The sequence below is a fragment of the Myotis nattereri genome, assembly GCF_964212035.1.
Source record: "Myotis nattereri genome assembly, chromosome: 18".
Taxonomy (NCBI): domain Eukaryota; kingdom Metazoa; phylum Chordata; class Mammalia; order Chiroptera; family Vespertilionidae; genus Myotis; species Myotis nattereri.
The window spans coordinates 10,064,082-10,086,193 of record NC_138093.1 but is presented as its reverse complement, the minus strand read 5'-3'; the positions used below and the strand labels follow the sequence as shown (position 1 = coordinate 10,086,193).

The window sequence follows — 22,112 nt, the reverse complement described above, 5'->3', positions numbered from 1 at the left end:
TCTTACTTAAACCACTGAAACATGCCTGCTAGGTGTCGAATTCAATGAAACGTGACTCTCTGAGCTCCTTTTGATACTCAGAAATTGATAACACATTACAAAACACTACTAAATATCAATGATTCACATAATCTGTGTCAACATGTCATGATTTACTGAAGTGTTTTATAGATAATTCTAGATTAAAAACTAATATTCATATCATATGTTTAAAGTTTATGAAGCATTTTCAAATACATTATCTTAAAATATGATCCAAATGGTCATCCTATTAAATAAGTACAATTAGAACAGATGAAAAAACAAAGGCACAGAAAAGTTAAATAACATCTAAATTATTAAGTGGGAAATCCAGAATTAGTCTTCTAACTTCAAATATTTTACCCATTCTTGTTCTTCCCAGTTTTTATTAGTGTAAAATTTAATAAATTAGTAATGACCAATTTCCTATATTTTCTTCACATCAATCATTAAATGGCATAGGCTAAGCATTGTACTTAGAAAACGAGTAAAAAATAAATTAATTAAAACCAGAAAAAATACTAATGATGTGGCTTTAAATCTAGGTTTCTTACCATACTCTTATAAATCTGTTGCCAAGAACTTTTCCTGAAGGTAATTACCAGTAATTATTCTTTGTGATTGCCATGTGCATGTCACAAACATTATCATTATTCTAATTACAATATAGTTAGCCAAAGCTGAATTGTTAAATTTCAGTTCAATTCACTGTTTTGCAGACTATTTATAGATATGACAGATGTATACTGCTCAAAGATAATAATGGAATTTGATGTACTTTTCAGAAGCTGATATAAAATATATGAAACATTAAAAGGAACAAATTGGACAATTTAGTAAGGGCTGCAGCTGCTAAAGGATATAAGAGCAACTCCCCTAGGATTTTAAAGACTCCTTGCCAATAACCATTGAATAGCTTTCTATAACATCCTCAAAATTAATACTGCTGAAAGTCAATGTATTCTGAAGAAGCAATTTCAATTTATTTGGGGGGGGATGAAAGGATTACTTTTATTGCAATTCTTTATTGTGATGAAATAAATATAACAAGAAAGTGGATATTTTAACCATTTCACAAGTAGAAAAACTGAAGCTACAAGAGATTAGAAACTTGCCAAAGATAACAGCACTAGTAAATCTCAGGTTTAGACACTAACTGGGGGCTTCTCGTTCTACATGTAGTGTACTTACCACTACATCAAGCAAAAGTTTCCACACAAATCATCTTTTAACAAAGCATCAGCTGTACTAGAAATACTTACACTGACCCCAGCGACCTGTTCTTGGGTTCAAATAATTTGGATAAAGACCATTTGGACGATCCATTTTCTGAAGTAGCCTCCGAATGTGCATGACCTAAAGAATGCAATTAACAAAAATAAATGTCATCATGGCTTTATACTTATCTAAGCTTTGTGTTTTTTTTCTCACTCAGAACCTTCACCATCTCCCCTGCTTTTGTGTGTGTGTGTGTGTGTGTGTGTGTGTGTGTGTGTGTGTGTGTGGTGGTCAAGTAAAGCTACTATTTTTAAAGTGCCTCATTTTTCTAATGACATATGATCATTATATAAAATCAAGCAACAATAAAAATACAAAGCAAAAAGCCACTGGAGTTTTGATGGCATTGAATTGATGGTACAGTTGGAGATAACTAAAATTCTTCTGATACTGTTTAACTATACATGAGCAGGACCTATCTCTCTCTATTAAGGTCCTCTTTAATAGTACTCAGTAATTTTGAACTTTATCTTTTGGTAGATCTATCTGCAGAAAACTTACATTTTTATCCCTATCACATCTATCCTATCTAATAAAAGAGAAACATGGTAATTGGTGTACGACCGCTACCCTTCCCATTGGCTAATCAGGGTGATATGCAAATTAACTGCCAGCCAAGATGGCGGCCGGCAGCCAGGCAGCTTGAAACTAACATGAGGCTTGCTTGCTTCAGTGATGGAGGAAACCAACCTTCCCCGCCTGCCTTGCTGGCCTCTGAGCCTGCAGTTTAAGAAACATTGTAACAAATATAGAAGCTAAACAAAACCCCAGAAACCAGCTTTCAGCTGGCTGGGATCTCAGAGCTGGAGTTGATACAGAGTTTCGATTATAGACCCTAAACAAACCAGATACCTACTTTCAGCAGCTGAGGCCTCAGAGCTGGAGCCAGAGCTAAAGCTGGCCCAGCATAAAAAAAGAAAAAGAAAAAAGGAGCAGTTGGGAGCTTCAGTCCCAGCCTGAAAACAGCCCTCAGCCCCTCACCCAGACTGGCCAGGCAACCCAGTGGGGACCCCCCACCCTGAAGGGTGTGTGACCAGCTGCAAACAGCCATCATCCCCTCACCCAGGCTGGCCAGGCACCCCAGTGGGGACCCCCACCCTGATCCAGGACACCCTTCAGGGCAAACCAGCCAGCCCCCACCCATGCACCAGGCCTCTATTCTATATAGTAAAAGGGTAATATGCCTCCCAGCACCGGGATCAGTGGAGCCGCGAGGCCTCCCGGCACCAGGATCAGCGTGACAGGGGGCAGTGCCCAAACCCCCTGATCGCCCTGCGTCTCTGTGTGTGACAGGGGGCGGGGCCACAACCTCTCTATCGGCCCTACTCTGTGGGTGATAGAGGGCAGCACCCCAACCCCTTGATCCGCCCTGCTCTATGTGTGACAGGGGCGGTGCCCCAACTCCCCTATAGGCCCTACTCTGTGCGTGACAGAGGGGAGCTCCCCAAACCCCTGATCGGCCCTGCTCTGTGCGTGACACGGTACGGAGCCCCAACCCCCCTGATGGGCCCTGCTCTGTGCGTGACGGGGGTGGCATCGCAACCTCCCAATCCGCCCTGCTCTGTGCATGACAGGGGCAGCGCCCCAACTCCCCAATCGGCCCTGCTCTGAGCCCGACCAGGGGCTGCACCTAGGGATTGGGCCTGCCCTCTGCCACCCGGGAGCAGGCCTAAGCCAGCAGGTCGTTATCTCCCGAGGGGTCCCAGACTGCGAGAGGGCACAGGCCAGGCTGAGGGACCCCCTCCTTCCCCCCGAGTGCACAAATTTTTGTGCACCGGGCCTCTAGTATATATATAAAAGCCTAAGCGACCGTTACAACCAGTCAACTGGTAGCTATGATGATGCACTGACCACCAGGGGGCAGACGCTCAACACAGGAGCTTCCCCCTAGTGGTCAGTGAACTCCCACAGCCAACCTCCTGCGGCCGGCCAACCTCCCACAGTCCCTCCCCCTACCAGCCGGCCCCGATAGGCCCCAATCGCTGACCAGGCTGAGGGACCGCACCCATGCACGAATTCGTGCACCAAGCCTCTAATAATGTATGTTTTTGTAAAATGACACTTTCTTGCCTCGTGTAGCTGATGCCGAGAAATGCTACGTACTTTTAATATCTATATTCAAAAATATATTAAGCTCTTATTTCTAATAATTTAAATGTAGACTGTCTTAATATTTTAGGTAGATAACCATGTAATTTGTGATTAATTACTGTTTTTTTCCTTCCTTTTCAAGTCAATTCCATTCATGAACTTTTTGTTCGTTTTGTTTTTCTTGCCTAACCATGCTAGCTAGGAATTTCAGCACAATGCTGAAGAGATGACAATGAGATTTTTTAAAAGCCTACAAGTCATTAGAACTTCTCAAATAACAGTAAATATTTTAAATATGTTCTAAAAAGAAAGGACATCTCTTTAGGTAATTTAAAAAGAAAAAGGCCAGAACTCTAATAAACATATTTCTAGAAAGGCAATCATTCTCTAAGCATCAAATCTTAGAGAATGTTTTTGTGAATGTTGTCAAATCTTTTTGTGAATGTTGAAGGACATTTTTTTTTAAAAAATATGGAACTCTTCACGAATTTGCGTGTCATCCTTGTGCAGGGGCCATGCTAATCTTCTCTGTGTCATTCCAATGTTAGTATATGTGCTGCCAAAACAACTCTTTTATAACAAAAGAAAGAGAGCTAACCTTTTTGTAGTAAACTGGATCCCCTGTCAAGTAGCTAAGGTGGACAAACTCCATATGCAGTGTTCCAAATTCAGCAAGAATGCTGCTACCTGCAGATGCCCAGCCCCAGTTCCGTCCGACTCCACTAAATGAAAGCAAAGAGAAAAGGAGAAGAATTGGAAAAAGACCAAAATATTTTTTAAATGAATACATACACTTTAAATATCTCAGAAATTATTATATCTATAATATTGAATGTAAACTATAATTGAAAAATAAAATTTAAAATATTATATCTAATGCTGGGGTCCAACCCCAGCGGGTCCAGGGGTCCCCAAAGGTGTGGACGGAGTCGGCGAAGAAGGAGTGACACGGAGACAGCGTTCAGTTGATCAGCAGCCTAGCCAGGATCTCCAGCCAAGTTCTGGTCTGGATCTCCAGAGAGGTTCTACTTAGGATCTCCAGCCAGGCTCTGTGTCCATGGTCTCTTGCTAGGTTCTCCAGCCAGGTTCTCCAGGTTCTCCAGCCAGGTTCTGTAGCCAAGTTCCCTCGCTAGGTTCTCCAGCCAGGTTCTCAAGCCAGGTTCAGTCACCAGGTTCTAGTCAGGTTCTCTTGCCAATTTCTGTAGTCAGGTTCAGTCCAGGATCTTTTGCCATGTTCTCTCGCTAGGTTCTGTCTCTAGGTTCTGAGGCCAGTTTCTGTCCAGGATCTTTTGCCATGTTCTCTCCAGCGAAGTTCTTCTGTCTCTAGAGAACGTTCTGTGTAGGTTCTGTGCCAATTTCTGTCTCTCTTTTTTCTGTGTTCTTACATCTGTATTTATACCAGTTGATTCCAATCCTATCAATCTCTATTACAAAGGTTAGGGCGTTTCTTATCTCCATTCCAGGGAGTAAAGATTATGTAGCTTAAGCATGATTGTTTGTAGTTAAAGTGATTAATTACCCACCTGGCACTTAGTTAAGAGGTTTTATTCCCTCCCTAACTTCAGGGGAAAATCCCTACCTGGGGAAACAACCTTTCTCAGAGACCTTGGTTAAAACACATAGTGCCTAGAAGGTGAGCAAACATATTAAGAACAGTATGCCATATATGCCAGGCCCCTTGAAACAGCAAGCATGGACCGGCTCCCGGCAATCTAACACAATAGCTTATTTATAACTAAAATTTTACTTTATTATTAAAAAATTTTTTGAATAGGTACTACATCCACATTTTAAAAATTAAAACATAGAAAAGCATATAGTAAACATATTTCACCCCAGAAATCTCATCTCTCTTCACACCACCAAGTCCCATAGATATCACTTTCATTAACTGATATGATGGTACAGAATTTTTAATGCATATATAAGCAATCCCAATATATATTCTCATTTCCTTCCTTTTTTAAACAAAACATAGCAAAGTATATTTACTGCTCTGTACCTTGTATTTTAACTCTTAAGATGTACCTCAGTGGTTTTTACATCTTAGTTCATTAACAACTTTATTTTAAAGATGCACAAAATTCCATGATAGTAATGACTTGCAACTAGAATGCCCCACCCCAGAGGCCTATGAACATGTGTGAGAGCATTCATTCTGAGTTGTCTCAAACCCTGAAGGTGAAACTTGCATTTATTGTGCTGGGGCCAAAGATGCAACATCTGTAATGGCCAGGACAGTATCACACAATAAAGAACTATTCAGTCCCAAATCTTAACAGTGCCAGTGTGAAAGCTACTATACTATGCAAACAGATATAATTTAATCCATACCCTATTGGTGGTCTGTCAGCATATTTCTAATATTAGAAATAATATTTCTAATATTTTGCTATTATGAAAACTTTTACAGTGAATAATCTTGTGTAGATTTCTTTTGTGCAGAAGTATTGCTAGGATATCTTCTTGTCTTTTTTTTAGCCTGCCTTATAATTTTTATTGGAAGCCAGACAATATAAATGAAAAAATGTTAAGGCATTAGGCATTGTCTTCTAAGAAGGTTAAGTTTCTTGTGAAACACAGGTTGAGTAGAGGCAAATTACCTCGGTTTTAGGCTTTGTTAAGGGTAGTCTATTTCGGTTTTACCTCTACTCCTAAGGAGTGGCCCTCTGAGACTCAGCTGAAAGCCTGGGGTGTTTATCAAGAGATCTCCACCTTGCACCCTCAAACACTAACCTCTGTCTTCCCAGTACCATGTCACTTAAATTTTCTCCTTTGCCCACTAGCCTCCGGATGCTGTTTTCTTGCTGGATTTCCTTGAGTCTTGCCTCATGCATGTGCAATCACAGAATCAGCCAACAACTTGAGGACAATTTGTACATAAATTTTTGAGCTTTTCCTCTGCAATTCCTTCCTGTCTTGAGACTTTGTGCCCCAAGTCTCATTCATTTTGGCAGCTCCAGCACCTGATCATCAGGCCTCCTCTGCCCCATGTTAGGCTTGACCTCTTGCTCTGTACCGTGACTTGGAAAATGCCCTCGGGGGGGAAAAGCCAATGTTTATACGGAGATGATCTTAGGAAATCCCACCTGAGTTAGTTGCTCTATAATGCCCCCAAACCATTTGGTTAAGCGTTTATGATTGTTTTTGGTGGTAGGGTTAGTCTGATATAAGTTATTCCATGGTTGGAACTGGAAGTCTAGATTAATTATTCAAGTAGCAGAGTTATTCTTACTAGATCTCTAAACCATTCTCCAGGGTCTTTTCTACTTTGGGGACAAAGTAAAAATGTAAGTCTTTCTCTCATGTTATACCCACTTGTATAGTGACAATTCAATATGCTATATTTTATTCATCTGCGTGGGGAAACATTAAAATAGTTCTCAAGCCCAAGAGGTCACCGGTTTGATTTCTGGTCAGGGCACATGCCCAGGTTGTGGGCCTGATCCCCAGGAGGGGGCATGCAGAAGGCAGCCAATCAATGATATTTCTCTCTCATGGATGTTCTATCTCTCTATTCATTTTCCTCTCTCTCTTGAAAAAAAAAAAAAAGTTACCAATACATGATCACTATCTCATTTAACGTTCTTTAATTAGCTGGTGCAGTTTTTACACTATCTTTGAAAATAATATGGTACCAGTAACGGGTTTTTGTGTGCTAGAAGTGAGAATCAAGGAAGAAATAATGATAAATATTAGTAACTACATAGGACAGTCATTCATTCCTAAATAGTAAGTGCCTACTATTCTCCAGGAGATGTAATAGTGAATCTGACATATAACATTCCTGCTCCCATAAAAATAAGACCATTTATTTATTTATTTATTTATTGGGGGGGGGGGTTGTTGTTATTGTTGTTAATCCTCACCTGAGGATATTTTTCCATTGATTTTTAGGGAGAGTGAAAGGGAGAGGGACAGAGAGAAACATCGACATGAGAGAAACACATCAATTGGTTGCCTCCTGGAAGTGCCCCATCAGGGCCCAAGCCAGGGAGGAGCCTGCAAACAAGGTATGCGCCCTTGACTTGAATCGAACCCAGGACCCTCTGGTCTGCAGGCCAATGCTCTATATACTGAGCCAAACTGGCTAGGCAATAAGACCATTTTAAATAGTGGTATTTGTTATGAAGAAAATTAAATAGAAAAACAGAATAGTGGGTACTAGTGAAGGTGAGTTAGCAGGCAGGCTCTTTATGTATAATGTTCAGAGAAAGTGCTTCTGAAAAGACACAATATGACTGAGAACTGAATGATGTGAGAAGGAGCAAATGATGACTAGATCTGGTAGAAGGTAATTCCCATCAAAGAAACAGCAAATGCATAAATTAAATAAAAACCCCAATAGATAAATTAAAATAGAATTCTACAACAAGAATACCTACATACAAATAGAACTTACCTTTTCAGATTCACCATTGCCCAGGGAATCCCAGTTGGTGTGTTAAAGGCAGGAAGGAGCTTCTCAGCCAATTGGACTGCTTTAATCTTGAATATCTGAGATAAAAACATGAATATTCATAAATTATAGTAATCAATTCATGAATTGCAGCCATCACCATATGCTGGTCTCTCATACAATGCATACTGAAATGTACTGGATACATGCAAGTACAGGGTGAAAATGACATCTCTGAGGTACTATGTAGCATATATCACAATCAGGGAAAATGTACATTGGATACTGAGGAAAGCTACCCAATGTGCAATGGGCTGAAATTACAATTAATTGAAAGATGAGGATATGGTTTTGATAGTATCTGTATTTTCAGCTGGCAAAGATCTAAGAAAAAACACTAGGCTATGAGATGTTCATCCATGGTATACAAGCTTAGTATAAACATCAAAACAAAAGAAAAAGACACAACCCTATTTGGATAAATACCCTTGAAGTACTTTAAGTACATTTATGCCTCAACATTTTCCATCAAAGTTTAATCAATTTATTAAAGTAAAAGAAAATATTTGAGTTCACACTCCAAGTTTCATTTGATATTTATAAATGATTCACCCCTTGGTCCCAATTGCTGCTATTTTTGGTACCTGAAACAATCAATTACCTAAATATCAGTGTTTCTAAACTTTTAAAATCGTGTACTATTACAAAAATATACATGGTAAGACTTCAAATATCCTTAGCATATCAAAATAGATAGGTCTGTGTACACTACTATGGAACTATTGACTTACAGGCTCCAAACTGAGATTGGATCATAATGCCTCATTAGGAAAAGTGGCACGTTCTTCTATTTGCTTCAAGTCTATCCTTTCAAACTGATTTCAAATTGATGGGTTATTTACAGCACTCTAACTGACTGGATGTATGAAACACACACACACACACACACACACAGCAAGCACATTTTTCCTAGTTAAAATATATCAAACTTACATTTATAGTTGTACAGCATTCTATAGTAAGAGATGTATTAATTTATTCAACCATCCCCACTTCATGGGCTTTTCAAATATTGGTTACTACAAACACACTACTGCAATGAAATATCCTTCTGAGTATACCTTATGTATCCACATTGTTACTTTTAGAAAATATATTTCTAAATAGATAACTGGCTCAAAGAGAATTTAAAATCTTTGTTTTAATCCTCACCCAAGGATATTTTCCCATTGATTTGTAGAGAGAGGGAAGGACAGAAATATTGATGTGAGAGAAACACATCTCTTGCACAAGCCCCAACCAGGGCTCAGGCTGGGGAGGAGCCTGCAACCAAGGTATGTGCCCTTGACCCAGAATAGAACCCAGGACCCTTCAGTCTGGCAGGACAATTGCTCCATCCACTGAGCCAAATCGGCTAGGGAGAGAACTTTAAGTTTTAAATGTTTACTTGACATTGCAAAATTATTTTTCAAAAATTGTATCATGTGTATTCCCTCCAACAGCTTCTTTACATTTAAAGTGGGTGCATTTAATTGTATGTATATTGACGTCAACAGAGATGCTTAAGATAAGTAATCTGGGCCTTGAAGTTCTTCACCAGGCGGAAGTGGAAGGATAAGCATTTACTTTAGGCAGAAAATTATGGCATAGCTCTATAAAAATACGGGAAATAAAACAATGTGGTCTAAATATAGTGTCATGTATACAGAACTGGGGGCTTCTCTTCTCTTGCTCACTCTTTCCTGGATTTCACCCCTAAATTTCTAGCTCCTGTGGCAGGTGACTCGAAACCCTTCTGATCTGTCAAACCAGTAATCATAACCATAACCATCAACTATGAATTGGTATTAGCTCTGTGACTTTAAAGATGTAGAATGAGTACAAAAGTGTAGATGAACTCTTACAGTTAAGAGGAAAACGTTGGAGAGTATATTTTAAAATGTTATCTGGGTCAGCAAAGCATAGTGGAATGTTTGTTCAAGTACCAGCATCGGTAGAAAGTGAAGGCGTGGAATTTTCAATGAAAGTAGCAGCAATTTTTGGAGCAAAATTAGGTTTTCAAAGAATAAAATGAGAATCAGTGCAGCAGGACAATAATGACTAATATTTAAAACAGGAAAAAATAATACTCTACAACTCTTTTTTCTTTAACTCAGAACTTTTCTTAAAGGACTTTAGTTTAATAAAAGGATATTCTATTGACCTTACCCACAGACAATACAGTACTGTTTGTGTTTTGGTAAGGAAAGGTTTTGGTGGCGGTGTTTCTTTTATTTTGTTTTTATTATCTGTGAAATATGTATTAAACTCCACATAACCACTTCTCTACCCATTCTGACAGATTTCAGATGCAGTTATCCACATAAATTATGTTATTATCTTATTCAGGAAGGGATGTCACTTTGATAACCAATAAAAAATGAGAAGAGACAATCCTGTAAAAGGTACGCCATATATTTGAGGATAGAAGTAAACATAATAAATCATCAAGATTTTTAAACTTGTGAATATTTAATATAAATAGCCTTGTTCTAAGAAAATAAAATGATAAAGTTTCATATTTATGAGATTAATAAATCAACAGGAGAGGAACGCTTTATCAGTTTGACATATGACCCTCATTTGGTTCTTATACCAAAACACAGAATGCATGTAAAATGTTCTATAAAAGAGGCATTTTGCCATCTAAGTTACAGGTAATTTTCTGGCTTATATGAGACATAGGGATTTGTTGTCTATCTGGTATTAGAATACTGTCATATCTGAATTATTTTTCTGTTTTATTTCTTTTTAGCCGACCTCAGGGACTCATTGTTGGTTTCCTAAAACATATGGATTAGAGCTTTCCATGTAAAATGATCAAGGAGAAAAGTACAATGGTCAGTAATATTCTAATGTATGAGGAAGTCACAAAAGTAAAACATGTTCTCTTTACTTTGAGTAGACTATATCCTAAAAAATTAATATATATCCATTTTAAAATAAATAAAAGGATTCCCCACCCATTAGTAACACAGAATGCTTACCACACAGGAAAAAGTCGAAGGAGAAGAAAAGCAAATTAATATCTACTGAGTCAGGTACTATGCTAGGCATTGTCATGTAACTTAACCTCACAACTCTTAAGGGAACTCTCACATTGTCATAGATTAAGAAACTTCAATTATAGAAGGTAAATGCCTTGCCAAATATCATTACGAAAGAGAGGCAGAGTAGGAATTCAACCTCTAACTCCAAATCATATGTACTTTCCTCCACAAAATAGCAAAAATAGAAATAATGGTAACATCATATGCCTTTCACCATGTTAGTGTTCTCCAATAACAGCAACCAAAATTTTAACATTCTGCTTCGACTTTCAGGTGGGGAGCCCAGTGTGAACAGCGAAGGCTGATATTTCTCTTTCATGTGCTGTTCATAATTAATTTTGAATCATATGCCTTTTGGTAGGAAAATTAATCAAGTATGCCAATTACACAAATTATTTAATACTTCTACATAATCAGATAAGCATAAAGGTAAAAAGAAAAATGTGCTCCTTTCTCAAGAGAATTGAAAAAAAAAAAAACCTGAAATTGAAGGCACCAAAATAGTTCATTTTCTTCCTCCCTTTATTGTTTAATGTCACCCCAGAGGCTCCTGAAGTCAAGAGTCTGAGCCCAGAGATATGACTGGAGTGGGCAGGAATGTCCCAGAGCAGTTGGAACCAACATGAGGAAAGTAAGGCCAACCTAGCAAAGGGAATCAAGTCCCAGATCAGTCCATGTGAAGAAGATGTACTCAACAAGGCAATAGCCTGGCAAGATCAGGAAAGTGTTTCATACAGCAAGACTCAGCCAATAGGGAAATAAAAGGATGTTTCTCTCTCTCTCCCTTCCTCCCTCTCTCTAAAAATATCCTCAGGTAAGGATTTAAAAAAAAGAATAAATGTGAACTGAAGAAGTGGCTATAGAAAGATAAGTTGGAGGTATAACGAAGTTACATAATAAAGTCTGACAGTAAAATTACAAATTAAATCAATATTATTTATCTAACATTTCTATTAAACACCGACATCTTCAAACATATTGCTTCTAAAAGAATTGTAGAACAGGAATAGCTCACTCTTTATACAAGCATGCAACACAGATGAAATATTTAAATACAAGCATATGAAATCATAAAAATCCGGAAGGAAAATGGGAATTTTTGTTTTGTAATAACACAAGCATGGGGAAGGCTTTCTAATAACATCTTGAAGCCATAAAGGTTCAAAAAATCCTAAAAATTGTGATTTTATAAGTTTATCACAAAAAACTAAAGACAGCACAGAAATCCATGGTTTCAACACACATAACAAAAGATGAATTTTCTTAAATTTACAAAGAGTTCTCACAAACTAATGGAATATATGGGTGAAGTAGTTTCTCAGAAAACGAAATAGAAATTACTTACAGCTTCCTTCCCTTAGTTTCTCTCTCTCCCACTATCCAATTCCATTCTTTCTCCCATCTGAGTAGTGGAATTTCCCACATCCACTTCTCCATCACCGTAAGACTCCACTGTGCCTGTGTGTATTACACCAAGACTTCCAGAAGGAGAACTCAGAGTTGTTGTATTTTGTTTTTTAAGTTTAGAGCAAAAAACTGTAGTCAATTTCCAGACAGTTTTAATAATTAATTTTTGGTCTTGGGAGGATCTATATTCAATCTTTATGATTCATCCCTCATTATGATCTTATTCATTCACCCCTCCCTTTGTTTCGACCATGTAATTAAATGTAGCAGCAACCACCTGAAGAAGGATCGCTCCTGCAAAGGAGACGTGGTGTATGTAAAGTTAAAATCTGTGATGAATTTATGTTCTCAAAATGAAAAACTCACTATTCCCAAGGAACAGTCCTACTTGTACCCTCCAGTTCTTTCAGCAAACCTTAGTTTAATATTTGACAATTAAGAAAATGTTATGCTGCTGAAATCTTTCATTTTATTAAGTTCCATTCACAGCCCCTTCCCCAAACCAAACGTATTACTTGATTTTGCTCACCTCCTCTCCTGAAAGGTAATATGCTGCGAGTAGGCCTCCAATAAATCGAATGTTGACTTCAAACACAGACACCTCTGAATTCTGTGAAAATATATTGAAAATATTCACATATACGTAAAACTTCATAGTTTTCAATACTTCGTAAGTTTCTTGCAAACATCCTGTGGAGAATGCTTTTCCACTTTCTACATCTTCATCTCTCCCCTCCCATTTGGTAATGTTATTGCAACTCCTCCACTACTGCCCGTGCTACTTCCTAATTGCCTAGAACCGTGGTCAGCAAACTGTGGCTCGCGAGCCACATGCGGCTCTTTGGCCCCTTGAGTGTGGCTCTTCCTAAGCCTTAGGAGTACCCTAATTAAGTTAAAAACAATGTACCTACCTATATAGTTTAAGTTTAAAAAATTTGGCTCTCAAAAGAAATTTCAATCGCTGTATTGTTGATATTTGGCTCTGTTGACTAATGAGTTTGCCAACCACTGGCCTAGAACAATGGGCCATTTTCATATATCTTACATATCATTGTGAAATTATCTAAGTATTTGATACTGTGGACTATTCTCTCCTTGAAAGCTTCTACTTCCTGTAATTAGCTACTTCTGGAATTAGCACTCTCCACTGGTCCTTTTCCTTGTTCTAATCACTATAGAATAATACTCATTTTCACTTCTATCTCTCCTCATGAATTTTAAATATTTTTCCTAGTATATAACTTAATAAATGTTAAAAGAGGCACACACACACACACAAAATGGTAGGATGATGGATTATTCAATTAATAATATTGAGAAAATGGCTCTTAGGTAAGAAATCAATGTGGATAACCATTTCACAAACATACAAAAATATCACAACAAAAAAAGTAGAAGAAAATGTGACTATATGTAGACATCCTTGAAAAAGAAGGTACTTTGTAAGCATTAAATCAATAGTATTGATAATAAATGATAACAGAAAGACTTAAATTTCCCCAAGATGCAAATTACTAATGAGAAAAAAATATGAACAAAATTAATAAGGAGGAAATTTTGTACAAATATAGCAAATATTAATAACCTTACTGCATTGAGTCTATGTTTGCTATGAATATAGGTACTGCTGAGAAAAATTCTAACATATGGAAAGAAAAGTGGCAGAAGCATGACCAAAGAATTCACAGAATATACACAATTGACCAATATAAAAAAAACAGTTATGTTTTAATAAAAATTAAAAGGAAATACTTATTACCTTAAAGTCCTCCAAATATTAAGACAGAATACATACAGCATTTGATACCACAAGTATGCTTCTCCAATATAGAATTTTCACAATACAATGTTATTTTTAATAACATAACTATCATCATACCCATCCTCAAAAGCAAAGTGCTTTGTATTACTCCATATCATATATTCCCAATATATAGCACACTGCAATAGAAATTCACAAATATATAGAGGAAGGGAAAGAGGGAGGGCAGGCCTCTATCACCTTAGTAATCTTCTAGCCAGTTTCCCTGATTTCATCCTTACCCTTCGGCTTACACTCTATACAGCATCCTAGAGCTGAGTGAACCTTTTAAATCCTAAGTCAGTTTAGGCTACTATTCCGTGGCAAATTCTTACAATGACTTCTGGCTACATTCAGAGTACAATGACTAATAAGATCCAACATAATCAGATCCCCATTTCTCTGACATCGTCTCCTTCCAATATTCCTTGGACTCACTTTTTTTTATTACCAAATGGGTGTACTTACTGTTCCAGAATTGCCAAACTCCTATGTCAATCTTTACACTGTACTTTACCTGAAGGTCTTTCTGACAACACAATATAAAATAGTGAAATAATCCCTCACCACTAATATCTTTACCATGTTACCATCTGATTACTATATAATTAGTTACTTGTAAAATTTATACCTTCCCTCACAAGAGAGACAGAAGAGAAGTTCTAGAGCAGGGGTCCTCAAACTTTTTAAACAGGGGGCCAGTTCACTGTCCCTCAGACCGTTGGAGGGCTGGACTATAGTTTAAAAAAAAAATGAACAAATTCCTATGCACACTGCACATATCTTATTTTGAAGTAAAAAAACAAAGCGAGAACAAATACAATATTTGTATTTGCATGTGGCCCCCAGGTCGTAGTTTGAGGACCCCTGTTCTAGAGAATAGGGAGAGAATGGGAAATAGGCATTATTCAAAGGAGTAATGACTGAGTATCTTCCAAAATTGATGAAAACATAAATCCTCAGGCTGATAAAACACTATGAGTCCTTTAAAGAATAAAAGACACATGGTAATGGGAATTACACTACAACAAAGCAAAAAGTAAAATATTAAAACAAGGAGTAAAAAGACATTATCTTTGAAAAATTAGATACTTTTTAACAACATAACAGAAACTGAAAGACAATGGAACTATATCTTTAGAAAATGAAAAGGAAATAATCATCAACTTCTAATTCTATACTCAGCTATAATATCTATTAGGAGAGAGCCTTACTTATGTTCACACAGTTTCTGTTGGGTCTCCTCTCAGAAATGTCACCATAACAGTCCTTCAATAACCACCCCATGTAAAATAGCTCTACTTACTCTAATCCTACTTACTCTTTATTGCTTTCCACAGCACTTATCACCAATGAATATACTATGTATAACTTGGAATATTTTTGTTATTGTGTGAAAGATGTTATAAATGGAGTCATTTCAAAATGGAGTCAGAGTTGCCATCCCAGAGGAACTACCTGGTATGTCTTACCCCTCAAACCTTTGGAATATTTTAACTGGACAAAAATAACCACTAAACTGGGTGAAACCAACATTATATTCCAAACAGCTATTTGTAAAACTAACAGAAAAGCAGAAATCCTGACTTCAAGGATCGAAAATTAAGGACATTTTTTAGAATTAACACTACCGTGTGTATATAGCTAGAAAATAACTCAGCTTTTTAGCACCAACATACTAGTACTTGTAAATTCCTTCCTTCCAATCATATAATTATTTTCCTTTCCTTTCTCATAAAATCCCTTGCCTTCCCTCCTAATTGGAACATAACTTGGGTTTCTGCCTGAATTCTTTCTTATCTCAAGTAAACACTTGTAGCCTCTCACTTTAGCTTTCTATTTTTAGGTTAACAACTGTTTTCTCCCAAAACTAGAATATAAACTCAAGAAAGAGATAAGACTATGTTTTGTTCATTAATTTTTTCATGAAATCTAGAACAGTGTCTTTCACAGAGGAAGTGTGGTAGGCAGTTATACAGATGAGCAGAGCAAGGATGATGGGCTATGTACAGGTCTCCAAGGTAGAAATCCCCAGGTGCCTAGCAAAGGACAAGTGTAGCCTGGGACCTTGTCCCCAGGGTGACCTTCCCTCCCCTAGCATATCACTGGTCATGCAGTTTGGATCCCCTAACCTTTTGTCCCTAGAGGTTATATCTAGGCCTCAGTTGTGTTTTAGCTCCAGGCCCAGAAAAGCAGCAAAACCAGACAAACGATGCCACAGCTGATCTCAGGACTGGCTGCGTTGAATGATTCCCTGCCCCTGGCACCGACCAATCAATTAGTGGAGACCCTGACCCTTGAAATCACACACCTGGAAAGCTGATGAATATTTTACTGACATTCCCCTGGGACCTCCTCTAAAATCTCTACCTTTAAGACCCTTAGGACAGAGCATCCAGCTCGCTCTCCCTCTCAGAAGCGCACCTGAGCCTTTCCCCTGGTCTTCCTCCTCTCCTCATTTGCCAGCTGGCTGCCTTATAGGCTATGCCAATAAGAGGTTTACTAAGATGACACAAGGCTAGAGGAAGGAGAAGGGACTTATTCCATCTCTAGTTTCTGACAGTGTCGTCACCCAGGCAGTGGCCATTAGTTCCAGGTTACAGTTCCCCTGCCATACATACACAATCTCCAAATCAGCTTCATTACAGCCCTTAGCAATACCAAACACTAGCTAGGTACCCCCTCCTCAGAAGTCTGAAACCTAGCTCTAAGAAAGTCCTCCTAAGCGCTCCTAAGGTCCCAGAAACAAGAGTCCTTAAATACTAAATTTTAATTATCCTAATCTCTTCACATTGTTCTCCAAGTCCCAGGGGTAGCAGCTGTTTACTGTAGGTAATACTTCTTGTGATGCCACAATGTCCTCTTTTTGCCTTTTCAGTTCCCCATAATTTGGTTAATAATACTAAGCAGTAAATTCTCTAACTAAAATAAATAGCATAGTCTGGTTCCTGATAGAGCCAAATGATAAAAACGATATGCTAGCTAATTATTTGGCATAATAAAGCTGTCACATTAATGAACAGGAGTATCTGAGATTGCACCAATGTCAATTCTCCCCAAATTAATCTATAAATTGAATGCAATCATCACCAAAATTTCAACAGTATTCCAGAGCTGAAAAGAACAGACAGCTGAGAATTAAGGTAATTTCCTAGAAGAAGATCAGATATTAAGATTCACATATAGATATCAAGCGTCTTTCAAAAATATTGTAATTAAGACAGTTTAATAATGGGATAAAGAAAAAAGCCAATAGAAAACAAAAGACCAATATAACTAAGTGGCATGTATAAACAGTGGGGAAGTAAATGGTACAAGGATTAGCTGATGGTAGCTTATCTCACCCTGCATAAAATAATCAATTCCATATGAATTTAAAGACCTAAATGCAAAAGCAAACGTTAAATATTTAGAATTAAACATAGTGATATATCTTCATGACCCTGGAGAAGTGCTTTCTTAAACAAGATACAGGAAGTACAATCTATAAGGGCTACCTAGCCAAAAGAGAGGGGGGAAAAAAGACTATTATTTCTCAGCCTCTCTTTGCTAGGTTTGGGTCATATGAGTAAGAGCTACTCAATGGTATTTAAGCAAAAATAGGGTAATCAACTCCCCAGAAGTGTTCTTGAAGAACAGTTGCATATCTTTCTCTATCCCTTCCTCTTTTCTGTAACTGGAAGGTTTATCTACCTTATCTTGAGGAGCCACATTATACCCTGAGTTTGAAGCTATATACTAAAGTTGACATAGCAACAAGACAAAGAGCCCCAGGATTTTGATGCTCAAGGAGCTACCCAATGAAGAGCTCATCTCTGTACTTAATTTGAATGAAATGAACATTTATCATGTTGAAGCTATTTTATATTAGGTTTTCTGCCACCATAGCCAAACCTAACCCTACCTGATAACAAAAATTGTTCTAACTAAAATACGCCCGAAATGCTAGAATAATATAAAAGAAAGTAATCAGCTTTTCTAGGTTAGTATCAGGAAAGGCATCAGAAAAAAAATTTTTTTTTTTATTTAAATCACAACTGGAATAATGCAAGGTCTGCCAAAGAGAAAAACACAGAGAAAGAATGACTTCTGACTACAGTCAGAGAAACAGCAGGCACAAATACATGAAAGATGATAATGAAGACAACAAAAAAGTCCACACTTCTTTGAGATGAAGAATGGTAATGGAAAAAATGCTAACATTTACTGAGCACTTTATATGTACCAGATTATATCAAATAATCCTCACAATATTGCAATGGGATAGTATTTTATGATGGTTCAGAAAGAATAAGAAATTTTCCCAAGACACACAGCTAGAATGTAGCTGTGCTAGGCTTCAAACCTAAGCAGTACCATTTAACAACTGAGCCACCCCTACCAGGCATGTGCCCTGACTGAGAACCAAACTGACAACCCTTTGGTGTATGAGACAAAGCCCAACCAGCTGAGCCACACTGGCCAGAGCCCAAATAGTTCAATCTTTTAAAAAATAATAAAAGTTATTATTTACAGCTTATGCTTTCCTCATAGTTCTAGCTCAATATGTTTTCCCCCTATTTATTGCCTTAACACAGTGCTTCAAATGATAAAGGCAAGAAAAGTACAAGGAAGATAGTGAGAATGTGTATTTTATGCAAAAATTAAATAACAACTGATAATCCCAAAAGAAAAAAAGGGGACTTGGAATTTCCTTAAACTACTAGTAAAGTGCTCAAAACTATTAGGGTTTGACACTGTGTCTTTTCAGTCAATCGAAGAAATTATCAACTGTATACTCACCACACTAAAATCAAGACTGTCTTCAATCCATTTTTGACCATCTCGGAATTCATCATGGAGTCCCATGATATAAAGGGTATCCAAAGCATCTACTATGGTAGCACCCATTTGTGAACTTCCTATATTTGAAGAGGAAAAACTGTCATTAAAAAGATGGCCTTCCCATAAGGCCTATTGTAATATTTTATACTAGAGGCCCAATGCACGAAAATTCATGCAAGAACAGGCCTTCCTTCCCCCGGCTTCCCTCCAGCACCCGGGACCCAGGCTTCCCTTCTCCGGCCGCCAGCAGGCACCTGGGACCCGGGCTGCTTCCTTCCGGCTGCGCACAGGCAACCCAGGACCCAGGCTGCCTTCCATGGGCCACCCGTAGGTACCCGGGACCTGGGCTGGCTTCCCTCCAGCCCCGGCTTCATCAGGAAGGACATCCAGAATGATGTCTGGAAGATGTCCGGTCTAATTAGCATATTACCCTTTTATTATTACAGATATAAAAAGACAATAAAAGTAGGAATATTAGGACCCAAAAGAATAACCAACGTGGTTCACTTTTCTGTAAGAATAGATAATATACATTGTTTAATATATCTTCCTAAAGATGGTACATTGACAACTAATAAGATTTTTAAAAAACCAAAATTATAATTATCCTTACTTTTCTTCTTGGTCATAATATGAGAGCTATATATTTAACTAAATTAGGTTAAATAAAAAAGGATTAATTAAAGAAATGGGGAGGCTGACTCAAGATAACAAGTTAAGTCATAAGACTGTTAGGGATGGGAGAGAGAAATCAAATAGTGGGGACTTGCTATAGTTCTAAGAAATATTAATCATGCTCTGTTAACCATGATTAAAGAAAGCACATTCTGACCTGTCTGGAGTTGTAGGTCCCCAGACCTGGGAGTTAACCTTGAAATGGGGTCTATTCTCCTTATCCAAGAACTGCCTATCATCATGAAAAGATTAGCAACCTTCTTGGGAAACAATGGAATCCTGGAGGCATTCCCCCCCACTGCCTGTAATCTGTAACTATTTTACCCATTTTTATTCCATTTGCATACCCATTCTTATTCCTTTTGCCTAATTCCACACATAATCTTTGTCCTTCTTCCCAATATAAGTAGCAGGCTTATGGGGGCAGAGGGGCAGAGCAGATTTTTGTGGATGACCTGCTGATCTCCAATGCTGCCAGCAATATTAGAAAATAAACATTAGAAAATAAAAATGCTCATATACGATTCAACCCTGTCTCTGCTTAATTGGCTTAAGTAGTGACAGGCAGTCCAGACCTATTTGTTGTCCAGTTTCAAGACAACCATGCCTTCTGGTACAAATTCATAGAAAAGGCAAAATATCTATTTAAAAATAATAATACAACAAGGCTAGATAATCATGGAACAGAAATTGCAATAATCCTTAACAATCAAAAAGCAGGTTGATCATACTGAAAAAGGAAGCCATAAATCAAATGTGAGTAGAGAAAATCAAAATAAGATTTACCCATCTACAAGAAAGAGATAATCCTAATCTTAAAGGAAATGTTTACACAAGTTAGGAACTAATTCAAAAAAGCTAGCTGAGCCTGGCTGGCATGCCTCAGTGGTTGAGCATCGACCCATGGACCAGTTCATGGTTGGATTCCCAGTCAGAGCACATGTCCAGGTTACAGGCCTGATCCCCAGGAGGGGACATGCAGGAGGCAGCCAATCAATGATTCCCTTTCATCATTGATGTTTCTATCTCTCGCTCTCCCCCTCTCTTCCTCTCCAAAATCAATAAAAATATATTTTTTTAAAAAGCTAGATGATACCAAAACTAGATACTAAAAACACATGACAAGAATCAAGCCAATCTTACTAATGAATTGCAAGATTGCTGAATAAAATATTAGCAAACAAACATAGTAGCACAGAAAAAAAAATAAAAGGGAGCAAATGGGTCCTCCCCAACCCCAGGAATGCAATTATTATTTCTACCTTCTGAGAATGAAAACATCCACACAGCTTACTATCTACATTAACATGACTTTATTATTATACTGTCTTCATCAAGTGTTTACTGTTCCCGGAGTCTCTTGCTCAGAATGATGAAAATTAATTTTATTGTTCACTCCAGGAACTTCCTGAGAGACCCATCAACTCTTCAACAGAAAGTATCACAAGATGGATTACATGCCAAAGCTCTGAACTCTTTGCCTCCAAATTTCCTGCTTACCAATCCTAAATTATTATATCATGATTATCTGATCATCATAAACAAGTCTCCTCCAATTAAAAGGCCCATCTAAAAAAAAAACAGATTTTAAATCTCAATAAACATCTCAACTTTTTCCTTCCCCATCTGACAGGCTACTAAGGCTCTGCTGAGGTAGTGATCTACTTTACAAAGTAAGCATTAAACAAAGATAAAGTTTTGTCTTAACAAGTTATCTCGTGATATTTTAGGAATCAGCATTTGACATTACTTAATTTACTAGTCTTTCTTTTCTTTACTTTTTCCTTCTGACCCTTTCTCTATTGGGTAAATAGTGTTTTCTTCTGAAAGTTTATAGCCATACAACCGTAATAGAAAAAAAATTTTTAGTAAATTAATTAAAGTATATCTGAAAATCTCAACAACAAAAAAGTGACAGGCTTGCGTTTGAAAAATATTAATGCTTTGATTTAGTAAAATAAATAAAACTATACAAATTTGTTCTTATAATGGTTATCCTTCTTCACTTACATCACATTTTCTTATTCATGTACTCCTAATACTTTCTTCAACTTATCAAGTATCCTATATAATAAAAGGCTAATATGCAAATCAACCGAACAGCAGAACAACCGGTCGCTATGATGTGCTCTGACTACCAGGGGGCAGACGGTCAATGCAGAAGCTGCCCCCTATGGTCAGAGCATTCCCTTAGGAGTGCTGCTCAGCCAGAAGCTGGGCTCACAGCTGGTGAGCACAGCGGTGGTGGCGGGGGCCTCTTCAACAATAAGGATGTCTGACAGCTTAGGCCCGCTCCCCATGGGTTCCTGGACTGTGAGAGGGTGCAGGCCAGGCTGAGGGATCCCCCACCCCCACCCCCAAGTGCACAAATTTCGTGCATCAGGCCTCTAGTATCTTGATAACAAGACAAGTACTCCACCACACTCTGGTAAATTCCTTAGTCTTCTCCCAACTCCATGTTGATATTAACTAGAATGTTCTGGGTTATTACAGACATACTTTCACTTTTCTTGTTCCTCAGATTTTA

General features: G+C 37.8%; 1 protein-coding gene across 1 annotated transcript in view; it reads right to left on the bottom strand.

Moving 5' to 3' along the window:
* MAN1A2 (mannosidase alpha class 1A member 2) overlaps positions 1-22,112 on the bottom strand; it is a 67,676-nt gene that overhangs the window by 23,684 nt on the left and 21,880 nt on the right. Inside the window, exons 4-8 of the mRNA XM_081112049.1 lie at positions 18,869-18,987; positions 12,815-12,895; positions 7,793-7,887; positions 3,989-4,112; positions 1,284-1,377 (exon numbers count right to left, since the gene is read on the bottom strand). Of these exons, the coding sequence (XP_080968175.1) occupies positions 1,284-1,377; positions 3,989-4,112; positions 7,793-7,887; positions 12,815-12,895; positions 18,869-18,987 (513 nt within the window). The remainder of the gene's footprint in view (positions 1-1,283; positions 1,378-3,988; positions 4,113-7,792; positions 7,888-12,814; positions 12,896-18,868; positions 18,988-22,112) is intronic.